This window comes from Astatotilapia calliptera, chromosome 5 (genome assembly GCF_964374335.1).
Source record: "Astatotilapia calliptera chromosome 5, fAstCal68.1, whole genome shotgun sequence".
Taxonomy (NCBI): Eukaryota; Metazoa; Chordata; class Actinopteri; order Cichliformes; family Cichlidae; genus Astatotilapia; species Astatotilapia calliptera.
The window spans coordinates 17412405-17434754 of NC_137426.1; the positions used below are offsets into that span (position 1 = coordinate 17412405).

At 39.4% G+C, this 22350-nt stretch overlaps 2 protein-coding genes across 2 annotated transcripts; both read right to left on the reverse strand.

Annotated features, from left to right (window-relative positions):
• Positions 1-3411: 3411 nt before the first annotated feature.
• On the reverse strand, positions 3412-10061 carry LOC113021683 (taste receptor type 1 member 3-like). Its single transcript, XM_026166382.2, has 8 exons — positions 9640-10061; positions 9233-9533; positions 8599-8955; positions 8084-8500; positions 7791-7994; positions 7564-7684; positions 6538-6908; positions 3412-6141 (listed from the first exon to the last, which is right to left on the reverse strand). Exons 1-8 carry the CDS (start codon positions 9840-9842, stop codon positions 5539-5541), a joined length of 2577 nt encoding a protein of 858 aa, XP_026022167.1. The 5' UTR covers positions 9843-10061; the 3' UTR covers positions 3412-5538.
• A 3633-nt stretch (positions 10062-13694) lies between these two features.
• On the reverse strand, positions 13695-21292 carry LOC113021684 (taste receptor type 1 member 3-like). The gene is made up of 8 exons (XM_026166383.2): positions 21090-21292; positions 20687-20987; positions 20209-20565; positions 19686-20111; positions 17867-18070; positions 17636-17756; positions 16200-16570; positions 13695-15321 (listed from the first exon to the last, which is right to left on the reverse strand). Exons 1-8 carry the CDS (start codon positions 21290-21292, stop codon positions 14719-14721), a joined length of 2586 nt encoding a protein of 861 aa, XP_026022168.1. The 3' UTR covers positions 13695-14718.
• Positions 21293-22350: the final 1058 nt, after the last annotated feature.

Here is a 22350-nt window from a genome sequence, read left to right on the forward strand (position 1 = left end):
CATTTACATAAACAAATTGGAGAGAGTTAGATAGATATCATTCAAACCAGTGAAACACAGTACCTTTAACCATGGCATGTTCTAATCTCTGTAAAAAAAAATATAGCTTAAATACAGCTATATAATACAGCTTAAAGGCCTGTGGTACGTAACCCATTACCATAGATAGATTCATTTCATTTAGGATTGAAGCATTAATTAATGTTAGGACTTCTTTGAGGAGTCTGATAGGAATGGCGTTTTAAAGACACGTTGATGGTTTGGAGGAAGTGATTGGTAAAGTGGACTCAGAAGTACAACATGGATACAAACGAATAGTCAGCTCAACAGACCTCTGACTGTTTGTTAGCCTAGCTACAGTGCTGGGGTTGAGAAATCTGGGGTTGTTCTTTTACTTCAAGGTTTTTGTTGTTGAGCTTTAGTATTGTTGTATTATGGAAGCTCTCGTCGTCACGGAGGTCTGGATTCCTGTTTAGTTTTCATGATATTTTCTCTGTCTTAAGCGTTACTTCGAGTCTTTGAATTCCTGTTCAGTATTTATGAAGTTTTAATGCCTTTGAAAAAGACTTATTGTTCTCGTGTTTGGTTTAGATTCTTTGGTCTGTATTCAGCTTCAGGTTAGCTTTTGAGCTTGTTTTTTGCAAAGGTGTATTTTCCTCAGTGTTTCACTGCCAATTCTTTCAGCAGTCACTTCTTTCACCCTTATCTCTGTCTTTACATTTAAGACTTGTTATACCCATGTTTTGTTTTTTGTCTTTGGGATCTTTTGTTTTATTTTTGACAATTGGTTGCTTTTTGGTTGAGTTTTGCTTCCATTCAGTTTCCTCTATTTCTGCACTTGTGTCCCATTCAACCAGCTGTCCTTTATCCCTAATCAGCCTTCTGTGTGTACATACTTCAGTCATCCTTGTGTCTATTGTTTGTCTGCATCATGAGTCCTCTGAGCTCCTTTGCATGTGTTTCCTGATTACGCTTTGCTTTTGGATGATAGTTTTGTTGTTTTATGTTTAGTTTAGGTCTTCAATCAGCCACAATAATGGGTCACTTTTTGTTTAGTATTCTGCCTGCAGTATTCCACATTTGATTCCTCCCCTGTAAAATCCACACACTAACCATGCTGAACCTGTACAGTAAATTGCTGTGTCTGTTTGCTGAGATGATATGAAACCAAAACCTTGTTATCTGTTAACCCATTAGAAGTATCAACAGCCTGACAATGATCATATTGATAACAATATTAATGGTAATCATTTTAATGCACACTTTAAAGCACTGGTACAATGCTTTGAATAAAACATACATTAATGAATTTTACAAACACACAGTCAAACATACAGTCATCCATTTGCTCATACGTAACTCATATTACATTATATGTAAACTATAACCTGAAATATTGGGTGAAATATTAACAAATAGCTAATCTTTAAAAATTAGCTTTCAGCAGCTGTTTAAAACAAAACACAGATTCAGTCAACCTGAGAGACTGAAGAAGATTTCCTGAGTTTCAGTGCAACAACCTAAAAAGAGTGGTCCCTTTTGAATTTAACCTCCTAAGACCCGAACTCTTCCAAGGCATGCATTTTTAATTTCTCTTTGATATTTGGGCTGATTGGGACCTGATGAATGTAAAAACAAAGAATTACCAGATTTCTTTTTTTAACCTAATTTTTGTTTCTAAGAAGAATGAGAGCCACATATGAGGATATTCATTTAAAATGTTGATAGAACAGTAGCAGTATAATGTCCTCGTAAGTGGATATCAGGCCCTTGTAGAGCAAAATTTAGTATTTTGGTCTAAATAACCCAAAATGTGGTGTCCACATATTTGGACGCCAGGACCTAGGAGGTTAAAGTAAGAATGTGGAACAGTTAAAAGACCCCCATTAAATGACTGGAGAAGCGGATTCAGGTGTGATATGTAAACAAGGGCTTGGCCATGTATAGGTTTAAAGTAATTGATGAATTAACACAATCTTTAAATGAATTTCGCTAGTTTTTGTGCATTCTGGTTCAGCTGAAGATAAGTTACAGAAGACTGAGAGATATGTGTGAAAAGCGAGTTACAATAATTGAGATGAGACAAAGTTCTACATTTATAGAATTTTTAGGACATTACATCTAAAAATTCTTTGTCTCAAAGAAAATTTGAGTCAAAAGGAAATTACTAAAAATAATGAAGCATTCGCTGAGGTAAGAGACTTTTGAGGTTTGTTAGACTTACCTGAAAAGTACAGCTGTGAATTGTCAGCAATGCAAGGAGATGACTTTAAAGCTGTTTAGTAGATAACTCAGCAGATAACATATATATGGGAAACGTATATACATTATATACATTTGTATTAAGATCTATGTTTATCCATTTTAACTTTTATGTTTTGTATTCACCTCACTGATGGTTTTGAATGTTTATTTGCATGTAATGTTGCTCATGCACAAAAGCAAATTTAGATATTTCCTCCCAAGATATTTGCATAAAACTACAGCAGGCATGCAAGTAAGCTCTTTTTAAATATTAATTTAAACACATTTTAGATCAGCTTTTTTGTTCATATTTGCATATTTTGGATTCATATTTTCAAACAATATGAATATTTTCATGTTCATATAAATATGAAAATCTTTTTGGGGAAATCTTTAGTAACAGGAGTTTGAAAAACATGTAGCCATTTAAAAAAAATCTATATGTATCGCTTAAATATCTTATAACTACTTACAACTACTGTATGAAAGGGTTGAAAAGAGAAAATTGATATTTGGTGTGCCTGATTAAATGCATTAAAAACACAGACATATTTCCAGTTGTTAAGCTGATATCTATACCAATAAAAACTTTCTGGCCACCCGATATGCCTCCTTTAATTTCCATGTAAAGCCAGTGTGAATTCAAATGAAACTAAAATGAGGTGATAGGGTGATTACTGTTCTGCTTACTGTTTATTTGAATTATTAAAATCATGACAAGCAGTAAGGCGTTGAGTTAAAAATGAAAAAGCAGCAACAACAACAAAAATAAATTTGTTGAATTGATACATTCTTTAATTCTTTCTTTTAACTTAACTGGCTGCAGGTTCTTAAATGTTCTTAAATGTTAAGCTGGAGTGTCGGAGTCATATTACTTCAAGGACTCATACAGCCCAATTTGATCTCAAGTGGGTCAGATCATTAAAGCCATTTCATAATGAACTGTCAGTCTTCCTGTCTCTCCACTCTCTGCTCTCTCTTTCTCTTCTCGGTTTGTGTGCATGAGGGCGTGTGAGTGCATAATTCTGATTCTGCTTCAGCATTTCAAAGGCGGAGTCTCATTCTGGTTCCTGCTTGTTTCCCCTGCCTGTGGCACCTGGAAGCAGTCAATTACCCCCCCCCCCCCCCCCCCCCCCCCACACACACACACACACACAATTCATGCTACAATTATTGGTAAATTTGTGTGCTAAGTACATTTAGTCAAAAATAGCCTTCAGGTTTTATTGTACAAAGCATGTCAAAAACTTTGGACTCCTGTTTTAATGTATTTAGAATCCATATACAATTCAAGTACAGTAGTGTACAATACATTCTAGTACTAAAAGAGTTATACAGCAGTAATTTGCAATACAATATTTATAATAATGGATTGCATTTATATGGCGCTCTTCGGGACCCTCAAAGCGCTTTACAATGCCACTATTCATTCACTCTCACACACTGGTGGAGGCAGCTACAGGTGTAGCCACAGCTGCCCTGGGGCAGACTGACAGAAGCGAGGCTGCCATCGGCCCCTCTGGTCATCGACACAACGACCGAGACTGTCCGAGCCGGGGCTCGAACCGGCAACCTTCTGATTACAAGACAAACACCCAACTCTTAAGCCACGATCTCCCAGATTTACCAGATAAAAGGTCAAACCCAAAATTAGTCAGTGACACAATAATAAAATTGAAATAATTTAATGTTTATTATTCTGAAGCAAAACTGTCTGCATGACGTGATCACTGAGAGTGAGATTATTCTAAAGCAAAATGCCATTAAATCTCTAATAGTAGGTTTCTAAACTACAACCAATAATGTTAGAGTAAAAATTTCACACTACATTGTTTAATTACAGCATTACTTTAATTCAGTAAATACTTTTGTCACCAACATCAACACAAACAAAATATGAACCTGAAAAATAATAATTTCTTAGACGAATAATCTATTATAGATTGCATGTTACTAAATAAAAATAACTTCTTCTTCTTCTTTTTGGCATTTTTATTTGATAGGGACAGTAAAGATTGACAGGAAAGTTGAGGGAGAGAGGGGAAGACATGCAGCAAAGGGGAGGTTGAATTCAAACCTGGGCCGGCAGCCACTCGGCATATGGTTGCCTTCTCATCCCACTGAGCTAAACTGGCACCTGCAATCAGTGTTGGGAAGGTTACTTTTAAAATGTATTCCATTACAGAATACAGAATACATGCCCTAAAATGTATTCTGTAACGTATTCCGTTACGTTACTCAATGACAGTAACGTATTCTGAATACTTTGGATTACTTAATATATTATCATGCTTTTTACAACAACGTGAATGTACTATTGCTGTGTGATTTATTACTATTACTGAAGGTCCGCGACTCCGAACTGTAGTAAAGGGACCTCTGACTAATACGGCGGCTCGTAGCCGAAAAATAGCTTTACTTTGTTGTGTGGGTCAACTCTGCTTGCCAGAGACAGAGAGGCGTTGAAAGGCTGCTCCAACGGAACTTATTGTTTCAGAGGAAAACACGAACACGGTGTACAGTCGAGTCTTAATAGCTTACTTACAACTGGGCTCGTCAGGCACTCTTCTTGGCTGCAGTGGTTATTATTATATTTACATGCTTCCAGCTCCCGTTTTTCCTCGATGACAACTCCTACCTTTCCACTCCCCTTTTTCTCCCTCCTCGCTCACAGACCCATAACGTGTATGGCAGTCCATTCTCCCTGCAACACGGACTACACTGCCCATGATGCTACATTCTTTAGAGCTATGCTTGTAGCATTCTGCCTGTTAGCTTAGCACAACAACAACAACGAAAAGGCGCTCTCTCACCCAGGAAACACACAGTCGCAGAGAGAGAGAGCGTCGCCCTGTAACCATGGCAACTGTAATGCTGCCGCCTGGAACAACAGAACGTAGCTGTCAAACAAAACCCAAACAGTCCTGACCCGCGACAAAATGAAACAGGAAAGTACCGCAGTGTAATCCATTTATTTCAACAAAGTAACTGTATTCTGAATACCACCTTTTTAAACGGTAACTGTAACGGAATACAGTTACTCATATTTTGTATTCTAAATACGTAACGGTGGTACATGTATTCCGTTACTCCCCAACACTGCCTGCAATATATTCATTCTACACTATTTGGTGTATAATTTACATAATTGTGGCGTGATTGAGAAACAATGATTATTATATCATTATTATATCTAATCTAGTGTATTTTGTAGAGTACAGTCTCATGGTATACATTACACAACTATTGCTGTCCTTTTTTCACATTCTTTCATTTACTTTATGAACAGTTTGTTTATTGTCCTTCCTGTGCTTTTGGCTGTGGCTCCTCTTCTGTTTGAGTTGGTGGGACGCCCTCTAAGAAGGTACAGAAGTACTTTGGTGTGTTTAAGTCAGGTTTCCTTAACAGCAAGTAGCATTTTGGAAAGTAGTAGGCTGCCAGCAGTCCAAAGTTGCTTGCTAGGCTGAAATAAACATGGACAATTGACCTGTTCTTGTTATTATCTCTGTTGTTGTCTACGTAGATAGGAATAAAGATCACCCAAATGACACAGTAGATCAGGGTGGAAAAGGTGATGTCCCTGGCTAGATTATACTGATGAAGAGGCTTCACTGCCATGAAGGTGCACATGAACGATGCAAGGGCCATTGCATAATTGAAACCTTGCATTAAGGCAAATACAATCAAAGGTGAAACAGGACACGAGAGGAATGATTCTACAAAGTCTATTGTCATATTTGCCACATATCCAGACAACGAAGGTCCTTCTTGAACAAACCAGCCACAGAGACCAGCCTGCACAGCGCAGCAGATCAGCACAAACAGCCAGCTCACAGGGCCTCTTAACAAATGCAGATGAGAGGCAGCCATCTCTGGGAACTCTGTCACATAGAGTATCTGTTTGAAAAGAAAGGTTGGGTTCTAAGCATGCGTAAGATCTTATGGAAAGGCCTAAAATAATGTAATAAAGTTAGACATATTTAACCAACAAATGAGATTCTTATAGATCAATAGTTCATTCATGTCAGCTGTTTGCTTCAAAGTTGAATACTGCTGCAATTAAGGTACAAAATTAAAAGTACAATAGAAACTGTCTCTAATTACACACGATGTCTCTAATTGGATGTGCCATAAGCAATAATCAAAATATTTTTTAAAACAAACTTAAAAAAGGCGGGAAAGCTGAGAGAAGAATTAAAGCACTGCATGCTTTCTATCTTCTTTTTCTGTAACTGATTCTGAAGTTTCTGCACAATGCCATCGTGGGGCAGTGTTTCACCATTCTTAACTCACCTGTAGTGAGATGGACAGGATAACGGAGAGGGTGACAGTTTGGAAAATGGAAGTGAAGGGCAGCTGAAGACGGCAGACCACATCCCCTGGCTCCCCCAGGAAGAGCAGCAGACTAAGATTGGCTCCCATCAGGCCGAGCACAGCCACAAAACTCAAGGGTCCCCCCGAGGCCGTTACCAGGGGGGTTCCTCGGTGCATCAGGAACACGATACCCACTGACCCCTGACATACCAAAAGCACGGTACCAACCAGCATCATTATCACAGCATCCTGACTGCCCCAGGTAAAAAACTTAAAGATGGGGTCAGTGCAGTTCGTGCTGCGATGCTGGGACCACTGGCGGTAAGGACAGTTAGTACACTGGGTGTCGTCTATGACCGAGAAAGCACAAAAAATTTGGTTCCATTAAAAACGAAAAATCAACCAACCAAACAAACAACATACACACACCATTTAGGGATCCTGTCACACATCAGTGACATGTTATGGATTATGCTGATTTGCAGATAAAGACAAGAAAATGATACAACTTTCTCATTTGTGTTTTTAATCTAGTATTACAGGTCATTGATTTAGCTAAATACTGCAAAGAAGATGCATTAATTGCCTGAATACAGTGAGTCTTGAAGGTCTCCTTTCAGCACAAAAAAGGTTCAAATATAATGTCTGCACATCTACTGAATACTATTTTAACTCTGTGATTATCACAGATTAAAACTAGTTGCCGCATTTTAATTGTGAATTTTTACAGGTGCAACAGGTAGATTTTGTATTTATTAGGACAGTGAAAGGCTCTTTATGTTTACCTGTTTTTATTCTATTTTAAATGAATCTGTTGACATTTATATGCTTAGATATGAGCAAGAATCTTGAATTTTGAAATGAAAATGAATTTAATCCATTCTGGAATAAGGCTGTCACATAGCAACATATTAAAGAAGCGTACCGTTGTGGATTCTAGATGCACTGAATATCTTGACAAGGAAGCAAATAAGCAACATCAGATATCTGAGACTACCACATTACCCTTATTTGCCTGGTAGGTGCCTGCCAAACAGTCAATACAGTCAAAACAGCAGGAGTAGACGCCTTTGACTCTGTGGACCTGGCCTTTGCCACACATTGCTGAACAGGTGGAGTCGGGAACCTGCAAAGTTTGTGGTAAAAAAGAAAATCCAAGATCTCAAACTGGATCGTGACCTGTTAAAGTTTTTACATAAGTTGTACATATTTTTCTGAGTTACAAAAATTACCTGATTAGTGTCCCACTGAAAGAGGGACTTATTGAAGAACAGCTTTTGTTCAGTAAATTCTCCCACATTTCTAAAGTCCACTTGAGATGAGTTTGTCCAGATCCACTGAATCACACCATATCCTATGTTCGGGTCACCATATTGGTCAAACTCTATATGTGTGCCATTTATGTTAACAGAAGTGTTCCTTAAAGCCTCAGACAGCTGTAAAAAATGTAATTTAACTCATTTTGTTATTGTTGATAAGCTTGATTTTAAATACAACGGTCTATAAATTAGAAAAAATAAATCACCTTCCAGGGATAGATTTTTCTTCCAGATCCCCACTTACAGGCAGTTGAATTGCATTCTAGCAGGTTATGCAGTGCCTGTGCTACACTGTAAACAGCAGCATACACACTGAAACTTAATGTCTGCACTGCAGGTGCTTCCACTATGCTAATGTTGTCTAGTGACAAATTCCAGCATTGTGGGCAGCGATAGTTTGGATTCTCAGGATTTGTGGTTGGAGTGGATGTCTTTGCCCGCTCTTCACTGAGTTTCTTGAAGAGCTCCATTGCATAATTGGTGAACAGGCTGAGGGTGTCTGTTTTGTCAACAAATCCAATGATTGTGCCAACTGTTTCAATGTTGGGCAGGGAAGTCACTCGAGCATCGATGGCCCAGCTTGTGGTGCCGATCCATACAGCTGTTAAATTACTCCTGATAACCTGGAAAAAATTAAACGATTGACTGGTATTGAACAAACTCCATGCACTAATAGAAATTAATACAGTTCTTAGCTGCTTTAATTCTCTGTTTCACCAACCTCTCTAAAAAAGATTTCACTTTGCTCTGGAAGAGAAAACACCACTACCACTCCAACATTGGTTATTTGGATATTGTTTATGATGGTTTTGATTGTTGGTTCGGGGTCAGTGTACACTGGAATCAGGCCCTGATAGGCCACACAGACAGATGTTTTTTCTACCAATTTGGTGAACATCTGCACACCTCGTCGCCCATATGCCTCATCACTGCCCACAATTGCCACCCAGTTCCAGCCAAATTCCTGTATTAGCTGTATCATGACATCCACTTGCCATTTGTCACTGGCCACCGTACGAAAGAATGACGGGTAGAGAAGTTTATCACTGAACCTGTCACTGGTGGCCCCATAGCTAATCTGGTGTGAAAATTAAAAACAGAAAATCAGAGATAACTCTAATCACTATTGACATGTAAGACCTAATATATCATTTTCAAGGTAAAAACAAAACAAAAAAACAATTATCTAAAGATCAGGCAATAAAAGAACAAGTTAATTTTTCTGTGATATAACCTGGCACAAATCCTTTGATCGACTTGTAAGAGTTACTTTTACATTTGAAACATTTATTGTCAGATCTTTGCATTAATAGAAACTATATGCTGCAAATCTTAAGATGTATGTGTATTCAAACCTGTGGCATCAAAAAGAATCCCAGGAGTTTTCCAATGACTGACACCATTTCTGAGCCAAGAGGACCAATCACTGCAACTGTACTGGTCTCATAGTCGGTGTAATTACACTGCACAGGTAGTTCTTGGTCGGATTTTTCATTGAGGAAAGACAGAGTAGGGTTTATAATAATTAAAGATTTTGTGCAAGTGTCATAGATTTCATAACCTAACTTGATGCCAGGGAGGAGAGTCTGATTTCCGTTGATTTCATCCACTGTGTATTTCATGGCTATAGCAAGTCCCAGTCCAAACTTATTTACACTGTTTACCCACAAGCAGAAAACAGTAAATATTGTGGTAAGTCAGGGTTAGCATACACGATTAGAGTCTCATGTTATTATTAAGGGTTGTTCACAACCATCCTTACCTTTCACATCTTATCTGGTTGGGCTCTGTTATGTCACTGAGGCTGCTGGTGACATCGTTAATGGGAAAGAGCCCTCCGAGCATAATGTCCCCAGACAAACTGAAGAGGCTGGTAGAAATGTTGTTGACCCATTCAGGCAAACTCTCACTGCAGCTCAGTGTAAAGAAACAGCACAAAACCAGCAGAGCGAAACATGAAGCCATGACACTGATAAGCAAGCGAATGAAGCCACAGCAATGACAGCAGCGTATTTTTATGTCAGTGCATCATGTAGGTGGTTTTATGCAAATTCACCTGTGTTCTCACACAGACATATTTAAAACCTCTATGGTTTTCTGAGAAAAAAGATTCACTTTGCACTTTTGTGTGTTTGTGTGTATGTCTGCAGTGTTCATCTTTCCGGAGTATTTTCATAGAATTTGTTTGTGGTTTGAAATTTCTTTATCTTTGGAATAATTATCTATCATGAGTATCATGATTCCTGGTTTGGATCTTTGAGTTTTGAGTTGCTTTGGACTTTTAGGGCTCCCATTAAGAGATTTCTATTCTCTCTGCTGTTCTAGTGTTTTTTAATTTTTGCTTTTTTTTTTTTTTTTAGATTTCATAATCATTCTGGTATTCTAGAGTTCTTGTGGTATTTGAGTTTGGGTAGTATTTATTAAATTTAGGATTCTTATTTGAATTTCTTTAATATTCTAAAAGTGAGACTTATTTCTTGTGCTATTGCTGAACTCTGTTTTTATTTCAAGGTTTTCTGTTACACTTTTTTACTGTTGTATTGTGTGAGTTCTGGTTTTTATGGATCTCTTGATGCATGCTCAATCATCCGGGGAAGTACATCTCCAAAAGTTTGATTCTGTTCATCTGGACGTGGCGTTTTCAGTGGGAGAAACGTTTCGTCACTCATCCAACTGACTTCTTCAGTCTCAGCTGACTGCAGGTTTCCCCAATCTTATAAACAGTACATTTGCATAATGACTGAAACCAGCCCACTGAAGGAACAATGGGCATCATAATTATGCAAATTCTCATGTGTATTTCCCACAGTGTTTGACTGCCTCTTCTTTCCTCTTTCAGTGTTTATGTCTTCCTTACCTCCGTCTTCGTTTTCATGTAAGACTTCTTACAGTCATATTTCCTGTTTTACTTTAATGGTAGGTAGTTGGTAGGTGGTTGCTTTTATGTTGAGTTTACCTTCCTTTCAGTTTCCTCTTAGTCTGCACCTGTGGTTCATTCTCCCAGCTATCCTGTATCCTTAATCGGTCTTGTTTGTGTACATACTGCAGTCATCCTTGTGTCCAATGCCATGTTGTCTGTTATGCTCCCCTTTTATTTGAAAAGGTCTGGGACTTTTTGTTAAGTATTCTGCCTGCAGTGTTCTGAATTTTGGTTATCCCCTCTTCAATCCACATACAAACAATGACACTTAAACAATCTCACACATTAAATTCCATTATGCCTCCTTGCTAAGACGCTATTAAACCAAAACCTTGTATCTTGAGTGTTTTTGATTAACTTTTCAGTTTTTTCAACCCATGAAAACGTGACTATCCAGAGCTGGGTCTAGTAAGCACATTGTTTTGAAATATCATGTCATATATTTCCCTCACTGTTGGCTTGGTATGTTTATTTGCATGCAATGTTGCTCATCCACAAGGCAAATTAAATATTTCCTCCCAAGATATTTGCATAAACCTTCAGCAGACTTACAAAGTAAGCTCCTTTTAAATGTCCATTTAAACACATTTTAAATCAGCTTTGAAGTTTTTTTTCTTTTTTGCCTTCTTTTACTATTACAGGAAATCTTTGGTAACAGGGGTTTGAAAAAACACAAGCCATTGTTTTTTATCATAAGGTATCTCATAGAAAACTTATAACTACTTACAAGTACGAAATTAAAAGGTGTAAATCAGAAAAGCAATATTTGATAATTAAACGCATTGAACACCACAGCCATAATTTTAGTTGTTAAGCTGATATCTATTACAACATCATTCAAGAATTCAAATTACACTATGGGCCTACAGAAAGATGGGCATTGCGTGACTACCAAAACTAGCAATTAGGACATGGAATGTTATCTCTCTTGTGGGGAAGGAGGCCTGGTTAGTGCTTAAGGTTGAGAGTTACCGGCTAGATATAGTCGGGCTCACCTCAAAGCACAGCTTAGGCACTGGAATCAGAGGGTTTGTTCCCAGCACCTTTGGGTCAGGGAATGTGCCCTGTCTGTCATCTGTGCTTATGCACTGAACAAGGTTCAGAGTACCCAGCCTTCTTGGAGTCCATTGGGTGGTTGAGGGTGCTCTGGGAACACCTGGCAGAGGCCCTGGTCTGAGAGATCTTCAACTCACACCTCCGGCAGAGCTTCAAGAGCATTCCAAGGGAGACTGGGAACACTGAGGCTTTCTTGGTTGACACGCCTCTACAATGTTGTGTAGAGATGGTGGACTGAAGCATGTGTTCTAACTGCCATGGATAAGCAGTCACATGATATCACACATTGAAGGGATTACAAAATGTAGTATAATACACAAATATATGTTTCTAATAAATATATTGAGAATATTAATATAGATAATGACAATTAGTTTTCCTTGGTCAGTGATACAGATGGAAGCTTGAGTGTGAGAAGTGTTTAGGCTAAGTTAGAGCTGGGCGATATGAGATTTTTTCATATCACGATATGTTTTTTTCATTTCAGTCGATAACGATATCTATCACGATATAAGCCAAATAACTATATTTGTAAGATTTAAATGTGCCGTTGCTCACAAGTAAAATGTGAAATAATCAGCAGCTTGTTTTGATTTAAATATTTAATTCTCATAATAAGTTCAACAGGGTAGATGTACTTAAGGAACATGAGACTTTTTCAGATAAATAAAGGCAAATATTGCAAACTACACAAAAGGCAGCCGCTAAAGCGTTTAAGTTTCAAAATAGAACAAACGAAACAGACTAAATTGTCAATTCCACTTAGAAACAAAATATTAATTCTAAAAATAAATCTTAGTTTGTTTTACAGAAGAACAGACAAAACTGACTAACTTTTGTCAATATCAAATAAACTGAGAACTAAAAGGAAATTCTCAATCTCTCCTTGTTGTATAGCTTAGCTTTTCAAACAGTTTTAACAGTTACTTTAGTCTGACAAAAGCCGAATGACGAATTAGCGCTTCCAGTCAGAGACTGAGGCTACGTCCACACGTACACGGGTATTTTTGAAAACGGAGATTTTCTGTTTTCGTTTTAAAAAATAATCCCGTCCACACATAAAGGCAGAAATGAAGGAAAACGCTGCTGTGAACATGCCAAAGCAGCAGGTGGCGCTACCGTGCAGAAATGTTGGCCAATCAGAAGTCTAGAAGCCTCAGTGGGAAAAAGTAAACAAAGCTGCGGCATAGAAGCAGAACCGAGTCATATGTGTGGACGGACAGTAACTGTGTGTATATGTAAGCATTTAAACACTGCAGAGAGTAGAATTAACAGTAACAGTATTGTAGAAATTCATTTCACCGAAACAATAACGTGGCGCACAGTGTGACGCATGCACCAGTTTATTGTATTTCCAGACTTGCTTTCGGCACAATTTACAGTGCACGCTACTCTGTTTTTTGTCAGACTTGAAATAGCCGAAATACCTTCACACTATGGAACTTCTATGGCTCTTCCGTTCGACAATCTCTCCGGCATTGGAACCATCATCTGTTTTCTCTTCGGTCACGCTCGGTTGATTTTTCTAGTCGGCACACTCATTTCCTCCATTATGCGCTGGCTCCATTACCTGCTGGCTGCTTCCCAAACAAACACACGTGCAGCTTGGCACTTGTGCTGTACGTAACAAGTCACACGACGTGACGCTGCGGCTGTGATTGGTTCGGCTCTGGGCTACTTAATTTGGATTGGCTGACCTTTTTTTTTTTTTTTTTTTTTTTAATAGGACAAGAGCGGCGAGGTCTATCGCGATAGCTTAATTTCTCTATCGAGTAAAAGTTATATCGCGATACATATCGTTATCGTTCTATCGCCCAGCTCTAGGCTAAGTACAACTCAGCATTGCAAATCATGTGGATATATGTTTGAAAATTATGGCCTCAAAGCTTTTCTTGCCTGTGGCACCTGGAAGCGGTTGGATACACACTTACTCACCTGTGTGCACTCTGATGTCACTGCAGAGTTCCTCAGTTTCTCCCTCTGTGGTCTTAAAGATTTGCTTCTCATGCACACACACACACACACACACACACACACACACACACACACACACACACACACACACACACACACAATATGGCAGCTTTATTTAGTAATAAATAGCTCTCAGGTTTTGTACTGAGCATGTCAAATATTTTTGACTAGTATTTTAATGTATTTAAGATGAAAATACACTGCAAGTACAATAGTGTACAACACATTCTATATTATTTATGAAGTTCACACCACAAGTATTAATGCAAAAAAGAAAAAAAAGACGGAACCAGTTTCACAACAATAAATTTACAATCTGTCTTTACCAGAGAAAAGATTAAACCCAAACTTAGTCAGTGTATCAAGATTTTGATAATTTAATGTGTATTACTCTGAGGCAGAATTGTGTACATAACAATTTTACTTTTAGATAACTTGAGAGTATTTTTAAAGAGAAAAGCAATTATTATATTTTTAAATGATAAACATTGTAGGTTAAAAATCCAGTGTTAGAGATAAAAAACTGTCACAGTACAGTATGTCTAATTGCTTCATTATTTTCATCCAGTTCATGAAACTGCAGTAACACAAACAAAAGAAATATAGAAAAAAAATTCTTGAATAAAATAGTTTACAGGTACAAATCTATTTTAAACTCTTTTGCAGACTACACATTATTATATAAATGCAATGCACTTTCTGTGTTATTTGCTGTATGTATTACGTGATTGTAGAGTAATTCAGAAACAACTATTTTTATAATATTATCTAGTTTCTTTTGTGGTGTACTGAACTATGCTGCAAATTACTCAATCATTCCTATCCTCATAGAAAGCAAAAGCTATGGAATTTTGAGATTCTTTGATTTTCTTAATAAGAAGCTCAGTTGTTTTATTGTCCTTCCTGTGCTTTTGGCTGTTGCTCTTCTTGAGTTTGAGTTGGTGGGACGCCCTCTAAGAAGGTACAGAAGTACTTTGCTGTGTTTAATTCAGGTTTCTTTAACAAGAAGTAACATTTTGGAAAGTAGTAGGCTGCCAGCAGTCCAAAGTTGCTTGCTAGGCTGAAATAAACATGGACAATTGACCGGATCTTGTTATTATCACTGTTGTTGCCTACGTAGATTGGAATAAAGATCACCCAAATGACACAGTAAATCAGGGTGGAAAAGGTGATGTCTCTGGCTAAGTTATACTGATGAAGAGGCTCCACTGCTATGAAGGTGCATATGAATGATGCAAGGGCCATTGCACCATTGAAAACTTGCATTAAAGCAAATCCAGTCAAAGATGAAACAGGACACGAGAGGAAGAATTCTACAAAGTCTATTGTCATGTTTGCCACATATTCAGACAATGAAGGTCCTTCTTGAACAAACCAGCCACAGAGACCAGCCTGCACAGCGCAGCAGATCAGCACAAACAGCCAGCTCACAGGGCCTCTTAACAAATGCAGGTGAGAGGCAGCCATCTCTGGGAACTCTGTCACGCAAATTATCTGTTAAAAAAAGAAGAAGTTATCATCCTGATTATATCTTTATTTTTTATTTTTCTTATATTACATTATGTGTTTTGTCCAAAAGCGCTTGTGCTTTTATGCGCTTTCACTAAAAACAACTTCTGAATTTTTTTGAGAAATCTAAAGTAGATTACACTTGTATGCCTCCACAAACCTGTCAAGTTACAGTTTACGCTGAAAATAAGGTAAAAATTCTAAAATGTGGAAACACTGCAATGAAGATGAAGCTGAGCATCAAGCCAAATGGTTACAACTGCCTCATAGATATTAGACAGAAAAATGTTTTTGCAAAATACTGAGCCGTAGCAGTTAAATTGACCTTTGACCTTTTATATGTAAAATGCCACCTTTTTACAATTTATGATCGTTTTTTGCTGTTGGTGTATTATTTGTAAAGTTCTTACTGAAATCCCTTTTCTTGACACCACACACTGATCATGACTGATGTTTTTACTATGTTTTACACAATTTTGTGGGGTTTTATTTAAACTGCATGTATTAAATTGAAAATGTAGATTTTCTTTTATTGATGGGAGTATATACATATTAATAGCTCTTGAACGGTTTTGTTTCTGTGTCATGCTATATATCTGGTCTGTCTTGCAAAAGTAAACGTTCCTTGAAAACTGGCCAATAAATACATGTGATATCTCTAATTTGTGTAAGTATGTGTCAGTAGCAATTATCAAATTAAAGTTAGAAACAAAAATTATTGAAGACTGGAAAGCTTAGGGAAGACAGAAAAATTAACACACTGCATACCTTCTATCTGTATTTTATCGAGCATGTTCTTTAACTGATTCTGCCATTTCTGCACACTGCCATTGTGGGGCAGTATTTCACCAGTATTAACTCACCTGTAGTGAGATGGACAGGATAACGGAGAGGGTGACAGTCTGGAAAATGGAAGTGAAGGGCAGCTGAAGACGGCAGACCACATCCCTGGGCTCCCCCAGGAAGAGCAGCAGACTGAGACATGCTCCCATCAGGCCGAGCACAGCCACAAAACTCAAGGGTCCCCCCGAGGCCTTTACCAGGGGGGTTCCTCGGTGCATCAGGAACATGACACCCACCGACCCCTGACATATCAGCAGCAGCACACCAACCAGCATCATTATCACAGCATCCTCGCTGTCCCAGGTGAAAAACTTAAAGATGGGGTCAGTGCAGTTCGTGCTGCGATGCTGGGACCACTGACCGTTGGGACATTTAGTACACTGGGTGTCGTCTATGATTGGGAAAGCACAAAAATATGGCTAAATTAAAAAGCAAAATAAAACATCACAACAGTACACACACGCACCATTTAGAGATCCTATCTTGCACAGGCTACATGTGTGACTTACTTCATTTTTATGCCTTCTTACACAGAAAGAGATAAGAAAATCATTCCCCTGATTTGAAGAGGAGAAATGTATTGCCCTAATTAACAAAACCTAATGATTTGGAAAGGGACACATCTGTCTATATAAGGTTCCATAGTTGCAGTGTATGTGAGAGCAACAACCATGCCTAAAACACTTCACTGATCAGGCCTGAAGGGTAGACTCGCAAGAGAGAAGCCACTCCACAAGAATAAGCACATAGCAGCCTGCCTGGAGTTTCTCAAAAAGGTACTTGAAGGACTCTCAGACCACGAGAAACAAAATTCTCTGGTCTGATAAAACAAAGATTGAACTGTTTGACATTAATTCCAAGTGTCATGTCTGGAGGCAACCAGTGCTCTGGACCTCTGATTCATCAGGTTCAAGTTCATCTTCCAAAAGAACAACAACCTTAAGCACACAGGCATCATAACAAAGGAGTGGGTTCGGGACCGCTCTGAATATCCTTAATTGGCCTAGCCAAAGCCCACACTTGAATCCAATTGAATATTTCTGGAGAGGTCTGAAAATGGCTGTGCAATTACACTCTCCATCAAACTCGATGGAGTTTCAGAGGTTCTGCAAGGAAGAATGGGAGAAACTGCCCAAAACCAGGAATGCCAAGAATGTAGCATCATAGTCAAAAAGACTAGAGGCTGTAATTGCTACCAAAGGTGCTTTAATAAAGTATTGAGAAAAGGCTGTGAACACTTATTTACAGTTTATATGTTTTATTTTTAGAAAAACTTATATTTATTTTGTAGAATTAAGACATAGAATTTTTTTCACTTTGCCAACATGAAGTATTATGTGTGAACTCTTGAGGTGAAAATGAATTTAATCCATTCTGGAATAAGGCTGTCACATAACACTGTGGATTCTTACTGGTTGCTCTGTATGAGCATGAATCTCATCTGAGACAACATCACCTTCATTTGCCTGGTAGGTGCCTGCCAAACAGTCGATGCAGTCAAAACAGCAGGAATAGAAACCCTTGACTCTGAGGACCTGGCCTCTGTCACATTTTGCTGAACAGGTGGACACAGGAATCTGTGAAGGTTGCGGTACAAAATTTAAGATCTTAAAATAGATCATGAACTGGACATGAAAGCTTTTACATGCTAGAAGTTGTGAAGATTTTTCTGAGTTACAAGCGTTACCTGTTTAGTGTGCCACTGAAAGAGGGACTTGTTGAGGAACAGCTTTTGTTCAGTATATTCTCCCACATTTCTAAAGTCCACTTGAGATGAGTTTGTCCAGATCCACTGAATCATATTGTATCCTATGTTCGGATTGCCATCATTGTCAAAGTCTAGACGTGTGCCATTTATGTTAACAGAAGTGTTCTTTAAAACCTGCAAGAGCTGCAAAATGCAATTATTGTTGTTACTGATAAGCTCGATTCCAAACTTTGTATAGTGTCTCATATATCTGTGAAGGTTCTCAGTCATCCAGGTCATCGTAGTCAAAGGAGCTTGCAAAGAAAAGCGTCTGGACTTCTTTAAGTTGCTTGAAGACGTTTCACCTCTCATCCGAGAAGCTTCTTCAGTTCTAAGGTCAAATGGTGGAGAGTCCCAGATATAAACCTAGTGGGAGTGACCCCCACAGAGGGACAAAAGGACCCCCTGATGATCCTCTAATCACCTGAGCCAAGGTGTGAAATTGGGTGTGGGACCCAATCAGCCAGAGTTTCGGGTGTGTTCATTGTGAAACCTGGCCCCACCTTGTCATGCGAATTCCTGAGGTCAGATGGCCCAGGATGTGAGTGGGCGTTAAGGCGTCTGGGAAGGGATCTCAAAACTGGATTATAGATGGCAGAGAGTTGGTGTCGTAAACCCCCGCCTCTGTTCAAAGATGGTCGCTCACAGTGGACATAGATGGCTTCTTTCACTCCTCTTTCAAACCATCTGTCCTCTCTGTCCAAAATGTGAACATTGGCATCCTCGAAAGAGTGTCCTTTATCCTTAAGATGCAGATGGACTGCTGAGTCTTGTCCTGTGGAGGTGGCTCTTCTGTGTTGTGCCATGCGCTTGTGAAGTGGCTGTTTGGTCTCTCCAATGTAGAGGTCTGGGCATTCCTCACTGCACTGTACAGCATACACCACGTTGTTAAGTTTGTGTTTTGGCGTTTTGTCTTTCGGGTGAACCAGTTTCTGTCTGAGTGTGTTGCTGGGTCTGAAATACACTGGGATGTCATGCTTGGAGAAAACTCTCCTGAGTTTTTCTGATACATAGGGGATGACAATGTTGTTGCGTCTGTCCTTCTTATCCTCCTTCGCTGGTGGATAAGAAGGACACCAGCGAAGTCCTTCTTATCCGCTCAGGTGACACTGAGCGAAGGAGGCTCAGTGTCACCTGAGCCTCCTTCGCTGGCTCAGGTGACACCAGCGAAGGAGGATAAGAAGGACAGACGCAACAACATTGTCATCCCCTATGTAGCCGGTGTATCAGAAAAACTCAGGAGAGTTTTCTCCAAGCATGACATCCCAGTGTATTTCAGACCCAGCAACACACTCAGACAGAAACTGGTTCACCCGAAAGACACCCCCGACCATCTTTGAACAGAGGCGGGGGTTTACGACACCAACTCTCTGCCATCTATAATCCAGTTTTGAGATCCCTTCCCAGACGCCTTAACGCCCACTCACATCCTGGGCCATCTGACCTCAGGAATTCGCATGACAAGGTGGGGCCAGGTTTCACAATGAACACACCCGAAACTCTGGCTGATTGGGTCCCACACCCAATTTCACACCTTGGCTCAGGTGATTAGAGGATCATCAGGGGGTCCTTTTGTCCCTCTGTGGGGGTCACTCCCACTAGGTTTATATCTGGGACTCTCCACCATTTGACCTTAGAACTGAAGAAGCTTCTCGGATGAGAGGTGAAACGTCTTCAAGCAACTTAAAGAAGTCCAGACGCTTTTCTTTGCAAGCTCCTTTGACAGTGTCTCATATAGTAGAAAAATAAAAGAAATCACCTTCCAGGGATAGATTTTGCTTCCAGATCCCCACTTACAGGCAGTTGAATTGCACTCCAGCAGGTTATGCAGTGCCTGTGCTACACTGTAAACAGCAGCATACACACTGAAAGCTGATTTCTGGACTGCAGGTGCTTCCACTATGCTAATGTTGTCTAGTGACAAATTCCAGCATTGTGTGCAGCGATTGTTTGGATTGTTTTGACTGTCAGGATTTGTGGTTGGAGTGGATGTCTTTGTCCGCTCTTCACTGAGTTTCTTGAAAAGCTCCATTGCATAATCTTTGAACAGGCCGAGGGTGTCTGTTTTGTCAACAAATCCAATGATTGTGCCAACTGTTTCAATGTTGGGCAGAGAAGTCACTCGAGTATGTATTGCCCAACTTGTGCTGCCGATCCACACAGCTGTTAAATTACTCCTGATAACCTGGAATAAATTGCATTGGTTGACTGGTACTGAACAAACTGTCCATTAGCAGAAAATAATACATTTGTGAATCACTTTAAATCTCTGTTTCACTAACCTCTCTAAAAAAGTATTCAGCTTTCTCTGCGAGAGAAAACACCACTACCACTCTGACATTGGTCGTTTGGATATCATTTATGATGGTTTCGATCGCTGGTTCGGGGTCAGTGTACACTGGAATCAGGCCCTGATAGGCCACACAGATAGATGTGTTTACTGTCATTTTAGTGAACATCTGCACACCTCGTTGCCCGTACTCCTCGTCGCTGCCCACAATTGCAACCCAGTTCCAGCCAAACTCCTGTATTAGCTTTATCATGACATCCACTTGCCATTTATCACTTGGCACAGTACGAAAGAATGACGGGTAGAGAAGTTTATCACTGAACATGTCGCTGGTGGCCCCATAGCTAATCTGGTGTGAAAATTAAAAACAGAAACGATTTACTTTTACATTTAAAATATTTTTGCAAGTCTCAAATTTGTAAATCAAGAGAAAAAAATCTGATGACTACAAAATGTATGTGTATTCAAACCTGTGGTAGCATAAAAAATCCCAGGAGTTTTCCAATAACTGACACCATTTCTGATTCAAAAGGACCAATAACTGCAACTATACTGGGCTCATGGTCAGTGTAATTACACCGCACAGGTAGTTCTTGGCTGGATTTTTCAGTTAGGAGAGACAGAGTAGGGTTTATAATTACTGAAGATTGTCTGCATGTGTCATAGATTTCATAACCTAACTTGATGCCAGGGAGGAGAGTCTGATTTCCGTTGATTTCATCCACTGCGTATTTCATTGATATAGCAAGTCCCAGTACAACATTATTTGCACTGTTCAGCAGCAAGCAGAAAACAGTAGAAGTCATTGTAAGTCAGGGTTAGTTATTTTGAATCTCATGTTGTTAAGAAAGCGTTGTTCATAACCATCCTTACCTTTCACATCTTATCTGGTTGGGCTCTGTTATGTCACTGAGGCTGCTGGTGACATCATTAATGGGAAAGAGCCCTCCGAGCATAATGTCCCCAGACAAACTGAAGAGGTTGGTCGAAATGTTGCTGACCCATTCAGGCAAACTCTCACTGCAGCTCAGTGTAAAGAAACAGCACAAAACCAGCAGAGTGAGACATGAAGCCATGACGCCAATAAGAGGGAGACTGAAGCCACAGCAATAAGAGCAGAGTGCTTATGTCAGTGTTTCGGAAATTATTGTTTTATACAAATTCACCTGGAGGTCCTCATCATGCCTTCCCTCACTTGCCCAACCAAACCTGACACATTAGCAAAAGCAAATGCAAATCATACACATAACAAATCAAATTTGAATACAAGTGAACCTTTTGACATGATTAATCTATTTTTTCCAATCATACCAAAACGATTTTTTAATTTGAAATATCGTGGGAGCAAGAAATGATGCAGTCTCCTATACCTTAATGTTTTTCACATGGTTTTTCACATTTTGCTCGAGCAACGACTCGCTTTGCACAATGTGTAGAGATATGTTTGCTTATGCTGTTCCAGTGGTGTTATCTAACCAGGGTAATTTCCTGAAATGTGTTGATATTTGTTTGTGGTGTGAAATTTGTTTCTCTTTTGTCTAACTATATCTCATAAGTGTCATGATTCGTGGTTTCTCGTGTTTGAGTTGTGTTGGAGTATGTGGGTTCTCATTATGTGTTTTCTGTTTATTCTCCCTTTTATTCTACTAAATTGAGGACAGATGATACTGTGGTGGAGTTTGGTCTACGGCTCTTCTGCAGAGGAAGAGTGGTGCAGAGGAAGGGTGGTGCAATAGGTTCAAAAGCTCAAGAGTGGAAATCCCTGTAAATAAAAGATCACTTGCCTGCAATGCTGTCTGTGTGTCTTGGTGGGGTCCCAGAACTGGTGTGTTTCACAGTTGGGCAGAAATCCAGCCAAGGAATGTTGGAGACATAGCCTGACTTATTGCTGGTGCATATGGTGGTGAAAGTTGTAGCACTGTCAGCAAGAGCAGGCGGCAATATGGCAAGTGCAACTGGAGAAGCTGTAGTACCAGGCTGAGCGCCTGAGGCAGGTTATGTAGAGACTGGTTCCTCGCTGGTGCCTCTGCTACACTCTCCGTGACTGATGCTGAGGCTGGACTGGATGGGGGTGGAGACCATCCTCAGGCCATCATAGAGTTCAAAGTGAAAGCAAAGGAATGCCACAGCACAT